General features: G+C 38.6%; 1 protein-coding gene across 1 annotated transcript in view; it reads left to right on the forward strand.

Annotated features, from left to right (window-relative positions):
- Positions 1–3771: 3771 nt before the first annotated feature.
- trabd2a (TraB domain containing 2A) overlaps positions 3772–12147 on the forward strand; it is a 70325-nt gene continuing 61949 nt past the window's right edge. The window contains exons 1-2 of the mRNA XM_058776450.1: positions 3772–4273; positions 5963–6523. Coding sequence (XP_058632433.1) covers positions 4160–4273; positions 5963–6523 — 675 coding nt within the window. The 5' untranslated portion in view covers positions 3772–4159. The remainder of the gene's footprint in view (positions 4274–5962; positions 6524–12147) is intronic.

Genomic DNA, 12147 nt, shown 5'->3' on the forward strand with positions numbered 1-12147 from the left:
ATTTTTATAACTATACAAGCGTCCAAACAAGTGAATTGATCTGAAATCACGTGTAAGATCTCAACTGCTCACAGATAAACCACAGTCAGGTGAATATGAGACAGAGTCTGTTCTGGAGGTAGTTTGAATTCATCGAAGCAATTACTTAAGCATTCAGTTATTTTTCATTTTTGTTTGGTGATATGTCAGCATGAAATGATACGGTAATTTGCATGATGAATGTCAAACACATCAAACTGTGTTCTGCACTATAAATGTCAGAAAGTGCAAAGCGTGTGAAACGTCCTGATGTTTGTGTGATGAGACGAGAGCGCATGGACTGTAGATCTGAGCCTCAACACTGCGCTTCTGTCATGTTTGCGTGGTTTCATCACTCGCTCTGTGTTTCTGTGCTGGGTTTGTCTGGCATGAGCGTCTGAGACTCTCGCTGCGATGATGAGCTTCATCTTTATGTGTTTTACATAAAGCGAGAGAGATATCGGTGTCAGCGCTGATGTTCCTCACAGCACATATTTCATATAATAACTCAAAATGATTCAAATTAGTTTAACAAATAAAAATTGAGCCCAAGTAAGAATTTCTTTACAAAGAAGCTTAAATACAAGGGACTTTCCTTTTGTGTTGTTCGTGATGATCAAGTCTTCTTTATTCAGATTTTTGTCATGTATTTATCATTATTCATGTCATTGTGCTCACACAGTGCCTCGGATGATTTGACACATTTATCAGACACACGTCATCAGTTCTGCATTGCCTGGGAATCCAATGATCTGCTGAGAATGTAAACCTCAGATGATCGTTCATTAGTTTCAGACAATGTCATTATCCTCAGACCCATGAATCAAGCTGACTAAGATGTACAGACATATCTGCAAAGTTTTTCAAATGAAAAGAAAGATTTCTCCAAGGTTAAATTCTGCTGGGGTTCTTTTAAACAGATATAGATCAGAAAAAGGCCCAATAGTGTCTGGCTGCAGACATGCACTTGCAGCCTGTTTTATTTCTTATTTTATTGTATTTATTAATCATTTTTAAATTGAATCTCTCAACATTTTACACAAGTAGCCATGTGGTGAAGACAAGAAAAAATAAACTAAATTACAATGTCGCTTGCACTTTTCGCACCCAAACCGTGTGTGTTGCCGATGAAGACACTGTGGTGGTTAAACGATTAAAACTAATAGTAATATAAAGTACAGAGTCCTGCAAGTCATCTGTAGGAGAAAAAGACAAGACCCGCAAAGTAAATGCTCAAAATCCATTATTTGGGTAACACTTTACAATAATTCACTGACTCTTAACATTAACTAATGGGACCTTATTGTAAAATGTTACAATTATTGTTATTAAAGCATATACATTCACAAAAACACTTAAATTAAACAGAAAAGCAGGTGCATGATTTGGCATGGCAGCCAATACAAATACTTAATAACCGTTTCCTTACCTAAATCCTGTGTTTGGACCAGGCTCGGTTGCAGAATCACATCACTTTTGCTTCTGAAATTATTGTCTTGATCTATAGTGTAGTTAGCTATCTCTGTGTCATACATGGTCGCTTGTCAAACCTGAAAACCTGGCTACTTGTGTAAAATGTTGAGAGATTCAATTAAAAAAAAAATAATAATAATTAATTAAATCAAATAAAAAAATAAAAAAGTCTGCAAGTGACGTCACGTGCGGACGTGCAGGTGCCTGAGAGTGCATGTGCATGTCTGCAGCCAGACCCTTCTTTTGCTGAGCAAGTTTTCTGTTCATGCCATGAGAAAGATCATCAAATCATCCTGTTAACTCCTTCATCTCCACATATTCTGATATCGATGAGACTTGCTCGTTTTGTGGTGTTATGGAAGAAACAGTGGCCCATTTATTGATTGTTATATATTTTTAGCTCTGCAAATGTGATTCACAGTTTCATTCTCAAAGATGTTATTTTTATTAAGAAAACCCAAAACATGTATCTCTTAAATCTTGTATGTAATTTGTGTCTTCCACTTTTCTTTCTGAATTTAATGCTCTAATTTCATCCCTCATTCCAAAACACTTTCAATGTTTTGATGCTTTGAGAATTTAGAGGAAGATATAATTTAACCACAATATTGAGCTTTTCAATGTGTATGTAAATCCATGTTTATGCCTTTTCGTTTTTGTTGCTGTAAATGTTTTATTAGTATTATTATTATTAGAGATACTTTCATGTTTGTTCCTCTGACCATGCATGTATTTATATGTTGTGCACTGTAAATAAATAAATAAATAAATAAGAAGCAGTCGGAGATGCTCCAAACATGTTATATCAGAGCAGCTCCACACGGGGGCGCTGTGACCTGCCCTCTCAGTGCGCGAGGATGAGGGGCTCTGTGAGGATGAGGATGATCACAAAACCAGTCCATGAAGGGCTCTGCTCTTCTGCAAGAGTGTGAGAACTAAACAGCATCTACCCATGATGCTTTGCAACATCACAGACAATTAGAATGATTTCAATAGTTACACTGAGATGCTGCAATCATTTATCACTAGTTTATTCCAGCATAAAACAGAAACAGAAACTTAAAAGTTAAATGTTACAGGAATATAAAATGTGACAACTTGACGTTTATAAACAGAATTTAGTAAAGTCTTACTTCAGACCTGGCTCTGCTCTCCCTGATTTAATGCAGATGATGATGACAGTCAAATACATTTACAAGAAAATCAAGAAATTGTTTTTATGGTTCTTAATGTGACGTGAATCTTTATAAGAGACAAACATTCATCTCAAAGTTTATTTTAATAGTCAAATAAAACCATAATAATAACAGTAATAAATACTTGAAATAAAATAAACAGTAACTTAAATAAAATATATAAGAAAAACTTTATTTCAGCTACAATTTCACATTTATGTATATGCTTTTCTTTTTTAAGATTAACTGTTTTTTTTTTCCAAAGCATTTTTAGATATCAGTGTTTCCTGTCATAACTATGCAAAGATTTGATTTCAGAAACAGTATCATAGCTATTAAACTATATTTTGTTATGATTTTAAATCTGTATTTAACCTCAGAATGATCTCAAAGTGCTAAAGTCTGATTTTGTGGTGGCTGTACTTAAAAATCAAATTATTATAATCTTAATTCAAGTGATGAAGGATTCTGAAAGATTTCAAAAAGTAATCGTGTAATCAGTTGCATTACTTTAATAAAGTAATTGAAATAGTTACACAACTTGTTACATTTTAAATAGGGTAACTTGTAATCTGTGACCTTCCCAACAACTCTTATGGATTCAGGATGAAGTCCAGGTTTGTGTGAAATCTGAACGAGCCCAGAATCCAACAGACGAGCACAGAATGTCATTAGGATCGATTCACCAGAGCTCTTTAAAGTACAACACGTAGACACACACACACACACACACACACACAAGTGCAATTGTGGGCCAGATTTATACAACACCTGAAAGCTGAATAATCTTTCCATTGATGTATGGTTTGTTAGGATAGGACAATATTTGAGATACAACTGTTTGAAAATCTGGAATCTGAGGGTGCAAAAAAAAAAAAATCTAAATATTGAGAAAATCACCTTTAAAGTTGTCCAAATGAAGATCTTAGCATGTGTGTGTGTGTGTGTGTGTGTGTGTGTGTCGCTGCTTCTGCAGGAGTTCCGCGGGGCTCCGAGATGCTCAGGTCTCAGTATTTACCCGGAGAGGGGGCTGCTGGGGAAGGTGAAGCCCCCTCCGAAACACACACACACACACACACACACGCTCAGAACTTGTTGCGCTGCAGTGAGAGTCGGAAGCCGCGGAGGAACAGAAGCGACTCATTTGCAGAGTTTGAGGAGAAACTCTAAAAGCAGATCCGCTAAAGTACAAACTGAAGAGTTCCTCAGCGGTTTGAGTGTGTGTTCGTGCGATCAGGATGTGTGTGAAGTGAACACTGCAGCATGAGCTTCATGACAGACTGCATCTGCTCGTATGGAGCTGGAGTTTCTCTAACAGCCATCATGTCGCAGAAGTTCCTCCTCGAGCGCCTCTGGCTCAGTCCAGCTCTTCTCCAGGATGGGTGACTTCACGAGCTCTGAGGACTTCTCTCGGATTTTCTTCACTCTTGTGGAATGTTCTGATCGTCAGTGAAGAAGAGTCGAGTTTGGTGGAGATCCTGCAGAAGACTGAGATGATGGTGATGGTGGTGGTTAGTTGGGGCGCTTTTCTCCAAACCTGCTTGATAATGATGGTGAGAGCAAACCAGCACAACCCCAGAGAGACCAGCTGCGACCTCAAAGCCAAAGTAAGAGCTTTTCATTATTAAAAACTCACAAATCACGTCCTTATAGTAGATATCACCAATCAAATCAGCAGCGCATCAACATTTACGGTGCAAATACGAATATTTATGTACTTAAAAGTTAAAGTTGCATGACATGAACTGGTTTAATGTTAAATAATGTAGGACCAATAATGACTCCTAATGTCAGCGATGGAAAGTTATTAAGTTCTTTGATATGGAACATGCATGTGTGATAATGGAATATAAACACTGACATGTAAACGAATTTTTGGGTGATTTTTTTTTTTTTTTTTTACTGTCATTTGCACTAAAAAGGTTTAAATCACAGTGTTTGAATGGAAGATAAGAGCTCTTAGAAAGCAATATTTGCACATTGATAGAGTTTTAAAGGCTCACTTTGTTGAACATAAAACACAATGCTTCTGCATTAGCTGACATATAAACTATGTTTTTGTCACTTTATTCAATATGCATTTGTTGAAACTTGTTTCTGGAGAGTCAGACTGTCAAAGTTGGTCCTGAATGGCCGTCGGTCTGGACGTGTATTGCCCTGGACGCTCAGGCCAGGCACTAATTAGATATATTAACTGTGTATTGAAGACATTACCAGCTTGTGAATAAACATCAGCTCTTCAGCGCTCAGAAACAAACAGCCTGCCTTGCTTTGAGTGAAACTTCATGAGCTTCAAGAGTCCGTTAAGTGTTTCACAGCTGCACATCTTCATCTCATTAATCTGGGAGGATGAAAAAACACTGATGTTGTGACAGAGTGACATTTACTGGCCAATATTTGGACGTTTTGAGGTTATCGGTCAATAACAAGTGTGTGAAGCTATTTCCTTTTCAAATCCTTTCAGACACTGAAGACCGGAGTAATGATGCTGAAAATGCAGCTTTGATCACAGAAATCAATTACATTTTACTATATATTAGTATAGAAATAGTAACGGTAATATTATTTCACTATATGTTTTACTGTTTTTAATTCTCTATGTAACACTCAAAAATCTAACAGGAATTAATATTATGGCAAAGATGTTTGCAAATGTTCGCTTCATTTTGCAAGAGATGTGAGGCATTTTGTGTGCAATTCTTGGATTTGTGTGTAAAGTTTTGAAAAAAGAGACAAAGTTTTGAAAATTTGTGTAAGCAGCTGAAAAAAAACCTGTAAATATAAAGGTTGGGGTCAGTAAGATTTTTTTTTAAAGAAATTAATTATTTTATTAATTGAGGACACATTAAATTGCTCAAAAGTGCCAGTAAAAGACATTTAAAATGTTACAAAAGATTTATATTTGTTGATATATAAATGTATCACGGTTTGCAGAAAAATATTGGCAGCACGACTGTTTTCAACAGTGATAATAATCAGAAATGTTTCTCAAGCAGCAAATCAGCATATTAGAATGATTTCTGAAGATCATGTGACACTGAAGACTGCAGTAATGATGCTGAAAATACAGCTGCACATCACAGAAATAAATTACAGGTTAACACATATTCACATAGAAAACAGCTGTTTTACATTCTAATAATATTTTTGATCAAATTAATGCAGCCTTGGTGAGCAGAAGAGACTTCATTTAAAAACCTTGAAGAAAAATCAGATGTTTGAATGCTAGTGTGCTGTCGCTGGTGTTTCAAGCCTCTAGCTGCCTGATGAATCTTCCTCTTTCTTTCTGTCTCCAGCAAAGCGAGCTCAACTCCTTCCTGTGGACGATAAAGCGAGACCCGCCCTCGTACTTCTACGGCACCATTCACGTCCCGTACACGCGCGTCTGGGACTTCATCCCCGAGAACTCCAAGCAGGCCTTCCAGGAGAGCAGCATCGTGTACTTCGAGCTGGACCTGACCGACCCGTACACCATCTCCGCGCTGACCAGCTGCCAGCTGCTGCCGCAGGGAGAGAACCTGCAGGACCTGCTGCCCAAAGACATCTACCGCCGGCTCAAGACTCACCTGGACTACGTCAAGCTCATGCTGCCCTCCTGGATGACGCCGGACCAGCGGGGCAAGGGCCTGTACGCAGACTACCTGTTCAACGCCATCGCCGGGAACTGGGAGCGCAAGCGGCCCGTCTGGGTGATGCTGATGGTCAACTCTCTGACCGAGGCCGACATCAAGACGCGCGGCGTTCCCGTGCTGGACCTGTACCTGGCGCAGGAGGCCCAGAGGATGAGGAAGAGAACAGGAGCCGTGGAGAAGGTGGAGGAGCAGTGCCATCCTCTGAACGGACTCAACTTCTCTCAGGTGAGCGACGGTCCATCACTGTCCATCACAGCCCGTATGCAGTCTAAAGCCTTTGGATCAGTTAAGATTTCTTGATGTTTTTAATGAAGTCTCTTCTGCTCAGCAAGGTTGGATTGAACTGCTTACACATATCTTCAAAACTTTGCCTCTTTTTTCAAAACTTTACACACAAATCCAAGAATTGCACACAAAATGTAAAATGCCTCACATCTCTTGCAAAATTAAGAACTACATTCAAAATATCACAAACACGTCTCAAAAGCAAACATTTGCAAACACCTTTGCCATAATATTAATTCCTGTTAGATTTGTGTGTGTTACATAGAGAACTGTGTGCTGTGTTTCGCAAAAAGTGTTTTCTGAACTAGAAAACTGAGTCAAAGGCTGAGAATCAGTGTCTGGTTTTGCAGATTTGGTGTGTGTTTGGTGTGACGCATTTCTCCAAACTCAGGTCATTGTTCTCAAAACCGTTAAGACAGTGATCTGAACACTTTGTAATTGATTTGTCATTCTATCAAATGAATGGTGTATTTTCGATTGGCCCTAAACTGAAAACTACTCGGTGAATCATACACGCAACACAGGAAACGCAGTTTTCCTAATCGTTTACACATCTATCACAATCGCTTTAGAGTAATAATAAAAGGGAAAGTATACAAAGAGCAAGAATGAATATTCAAAATAAATAAATAAATGGGGGGGGGGTGTTAAAGAAAGAGGTGTAAGTCTATAAGGTGGTGGAGTGGGTGGAGAAAGGGGTGTAATGAGAGAGAAGATGAAAAGTGTAACATGTAGAAAGAGATGAGCAGAGAGGAAGATGTGAGGAAGAGAAGAAAAGGGAGAAGAGTAAGAGATGAGTAGAGAGGAGGGCATTAGTGGAGAGAGCTTGAGGAGAAACTGTAAGAAGACACAGACAGAGAGGAAGTGGATGGAGAAGATGAAGTCAGAATTACCCTAATTGAGCATGTAAAAAATCATGGACTGTCCTTTAGAGAAGCTGGGGGACTTATAAAGGTGGTCCAGAACAACATCACCAGACACAAAGGAGGAAGCATGTGGAGATGTTGAGACAGGAGCTTGTCAAGCATGAATTCAACCTTCATATATATATATATATATATATATCCACCACTGTGCTGTAAAAGACTGATCTGTAGTTATCAGAAAAGTTTGTTTGCAGTCCTTGCTGCTGAAGTTGGCACAAACAGATTTTACAGTTTTTCTCGATTGCTAACACACAATTCATGAAACAATTCACCATTTTCTCACAACTATAAACACAATCTCAAAACTACACACCGATTTGTGCAAACTTCAGACTTTCAGGTCAAAGTCAAACATTTTAGTCAAAAACATGTTCTCTTTTGTCAGGCTCAAACTTTGGCCTCAGACGACACACAAAGCTGTCAAACACAGACTATTTTCCTGACTAGAGAACACTAGTGAGATCAGTTCAAAACACTGCTTTTGGGAAACAGGAGACATCTTGCAAGTCAGTGTCTGTTACAGTATGCAGCATAAATAGAGTTGTGAAGATACAGTAAAATTCACCAATAAACTAAACTAAAACTAAAAGTTTACTTTCATTACACTACTGTAAAGTGATCCTACAGTAGATGAAAAGCACTAGAAGAGAAAAGTACAAAAACCAAACAACTGAATATGCAGTAAACACACATTGGAACGTACTGTCAGTTACTGTACATAAATAAATACAGCATCCTCTGCCAAGTTGTATTACAGGATAATATCCTTATTTGTTATACTATAACATTTTCTTAGTCTTCTGAGAAAAGACTGTCTCTGCGTCCCTCGACAGACTCTCAGTTCTGCACAAATACAGAGGTAGTTATATTGTGTGTTTGTGTTAAATCTGTGCAGAATGATGCTGTTCTTGTGTAGAGTTTTGCAGAAAACACTGAGCAAATTGGAGCATGTGTGAAAACAGGTGAAATGTGTTAAAAGTTTTGAGAAACGTGTCTTTGTTTCAAGAACTGTATGAATGGTTCGGAAAAGTTGGAGAACAATTTTTTTACATTTTTACAACTTTTTTGTTTGTTTGTTTAGATATACAGTGGGGGCATTTGATCCCCTGCTGATTTTGTACGTTTAGCCACTGACAAAGAAATGATCAGTCTATAATTCTAATGGTAGGTTTATTTGAACAATGAGAGACAGAATAACAACAACAACAAAAAATCCAGAAAAACACGTTTAAAAAAAGTTATAAATTGATTTCCATTTTAATGAGTCAAATAAGTATTTGACCCCTTCGCAAAACATGACTTAGTACTTGGTGGCAAAACCCTTGTTGGCAATCACAGAGGTCAGATGTTTCTTGTAGCTGGTCACCAGGTTTGCACACATCTCAGGAGGGATTCTGTCCCACTCCTCTCTGCAGATCCTCTCCGAGTCATTAAGGTTTCGAGGCTAATGTTTGGCAACTCGAACCGTCAGCTCCCTCCACAGATGTTCTATGGGATGAATGTCTGGACACTGGCTTGACCACTCCAGGACCTTAATGTGCTTCTTCTTGAGCCGCTCCTTTGTTGCCTTGGCCGTGTGTTTTGGGTCATTGTCATGCTGGAAGACCCATCCACGACCCATTTTCAATGCCCTGGCCCTGACGGTACACGACCCCGTCCATCGTCCCTTTGATGCGGTGCAGTTGTCCTGAACCCTTAGCAGAAAAACACCCCCAAAGCATCATGTTTCCACCTCCATGTTTGACGGTGGGGATGGTGTTCTTGGGGTCACAGGCAGCATTCCTCCTCCTCCAAACACGGCGAGTTGAGTTGATGCCAAAGAGCTTGATTTTGGTCTCATCTGACCACAACACTTTCACCCAGTTCTCCTCTGAATCATTGGCAGACTTCAGACGGCTGTACATGTGCTTTCTTGAGCAGGGGCACCTTGCGGACGCTGCAGGATTTCAGTCCTTCACGGCGTAGTGTGTTACTAATTGTTTTCTTGGTGACTATGGTCCCAGCTGACTTGAGGTGATTGACAAGATCCTCCGAGTAGTTCTGGGCTGATTCCTCAGCGTTCTCCTGATCACTGAAGCTCCACGAGGTGAGAGCTTGCATGGAGTCGCAGTCTGAGGGAGATTGACAGTTATTTTGTGTTTCTTGCGAATAATCGCACCAACTGTTGTCACCTTCTCATCGAGCTGCTTGCCGATGGTCTTGTAGCCCATTCCAGCCTTGTGTAGGTCTACAATCTTGTCCCTGACATCCTTGGACAGCTCTTTGGTCTCGGTCATGCTGGAGAGTCTGGAATCTGATTGATTGATTGCTTCTGTGGACAGGTGTCTTTTATACAGGTAACAAACTGAGACTCCCTTTAAGAGAGTGCTCCTAATCTCAGCTGTATAACAGACACCTGGGAGCCAGAAATCTTGCTGATTGATAGGGGGTCAAATACTTATTTCACTCATTAAAATGCAAATCAATTTATAACTTTTTTGAAATGCGTTTTTCCGGATTTTTTTTGTTGTTATTCTGTCTCTCACTGTTCAAATAAACCTATCATTTAAAATTATAGACTGTTCATTTCTTTGTCAGTGGGCAAACTTACAAAATCAGCAGTGGAGCAAAAAAATGTTTTCCCCCACTGTACACAATATACATATATAGCCTATATAACAAAACTCCCTGTTGAAGAATTGCAATAAACATGTATTTTCATTAGTGTATTTGTGCATCTACAGTTGACTATGTTTTATAATCATTAGAGAACAAACCTATAGATTTGATGATATTTAATTTTAATAAACGCATTACTAGAAAAAATTGCAGTGCTTCATTTTGCAGTAAAGTTGAACTGTTTGGTTAAGATAATTTTGTGTTTGGGTGCTGTGCTAATTGTTTTGAGAACAAGTACATTGCATTGGAGAAAAGTGTCAAATCAACTGAGAAAAACTGTAATTAACTACATGTACTTATTGTATAGTTAGGGTTATTTGCATGTAATTATGCATAATTTATTGTTATTATAATAGTAAGTACATGTAACGTGTAACAAGGACACCTTAAAATAAAGTGTTACCTAAAAAAAATTGTGAAATATTATTATAATGTACAACAGCTGTTTTCTATGTGAATATGTGTTAAACTGTAATGTATTTCTGTGATGCACAGCTGTATTTTCAGCATCATTACTGCAGTCTTCAGTGTCACATGATCTTCAGAAATCATTCTAATATGCTGATTTACTGCTCAACAAACATTTCTGATTATTATCAATGTTGAAAACAGTTGTGCTGCACAATAGTGTTATGAATAAATAATATTATTAACAACTGAGCACCAATAATAACTGAGCAGCAAAAAATTATTTCTTAAGGATCACGGGACACAATAAATGACATTTTACAATATATTCACATAGAAAACAGCTATTTTATATGGAATGTTTTATTAAACAATTTTAAAAATTTTGATCAAATAAATGCAGCCTTGGTGAGTCTTCTCAAAACTTGAAAAAACTGTAATTATTCGAAACATTTGACTGGTAGTGTAGCAGCTACACAAACCGTGTTGTTTGATATACAAACTGTGCTGCCATTTCTTGTACTTGCTTATTTACAAAGAAGAGCACACGTTTATCACTTGTGGCTTTATTGTGTCATGTTTGAGGAAAATGCATGCATTTAAAAACGTGATGCACTTAAAAAGCAGTGAGATGCAGCACAAGAGTCAAGGATGTCCATCTAGTGCCTTTTCACGTAGAAAAACACTTAAAAAGCAGTGCATTTGAATGCAAAAACATGAGCTGAGCATCCGTACCAGAGCGGACTCAAACGAGCAGCAGTATTTAGGCTCTTTGCATAGATCGCATGTCTAAAGCATTCCAGCAGTGTTTGAGATGATTGTTGTTTATCAGGAAACTAGTGTTTTGGGATTTTAATGGCTGTTGCTGAAATCTCGAGGATGACATCATGCTGAAACATTAATTACAGCAAATAAGATCAATAAAGTACGATAGCTTTCAAGGGTTTGTAAGATTTGTTAACGTCTCCTCTGCCGTCTCGGCGCTCTTGCATTATTGCATTAGTTGCTTTTCTGTCGTCAGAGGATGAGTGTGGAGGAAAATCTCTAACATTTATGCCTGATTCTGTGTTAGCTGTACAAACGTTCTGCTCTCGGAGTGTCTTGTGTTATTAAAAGTGATTTGAGCGTAATGGTTCTCGTCTGAATCTGACTCAAAACCCCCTTGTTGAAGTCAGACAGGTGTCGCTCTATTAGAGCCCTGCAATCACCAGAGTCCTTCAGAGCGGCGGACGCAGGGAGTCGTGTCGCAGCGGCTGGAGTTTGAGCTAATGCCGTATGGAACTAACGGGATTACACTCGGAGCCAGACAGCAGCGCTCTGATAGTCTGGAAGAGCTGGATTATTCAAAGAAGCAGAGTTACTGTCACGTCACATTTACTTCTATAACTATGGAAGCAGAATAATGACAATAGTTTTTGAAACGTAAAGCATGCTGAATTCCACAATTCGAAAAAAAGATGCATTGCAATTAAAACGACGTCGCGCACACTCAGAGCGAACTTCTGCCAACACCGAGATGACGTCATATTTGGCGCGCGCACCTAAGTGAACTAATACAGTATATTAGAGTAT

This window comes from Onychostoma macrolepis, chromosome 05, assembly GCF_012432095.1.
Source record: "Onychostoma macrolepis isolate SWU-2019 chromosome 05, ASM1243209v1, whole genome shotgun sequence".
Lineage (NCBI taxonomy): Eukaryota > Metazoa > Chordata > Actinopteri > Cypriniformes > Cyprinidae > Onychostoma > Onychostoma macrolepis.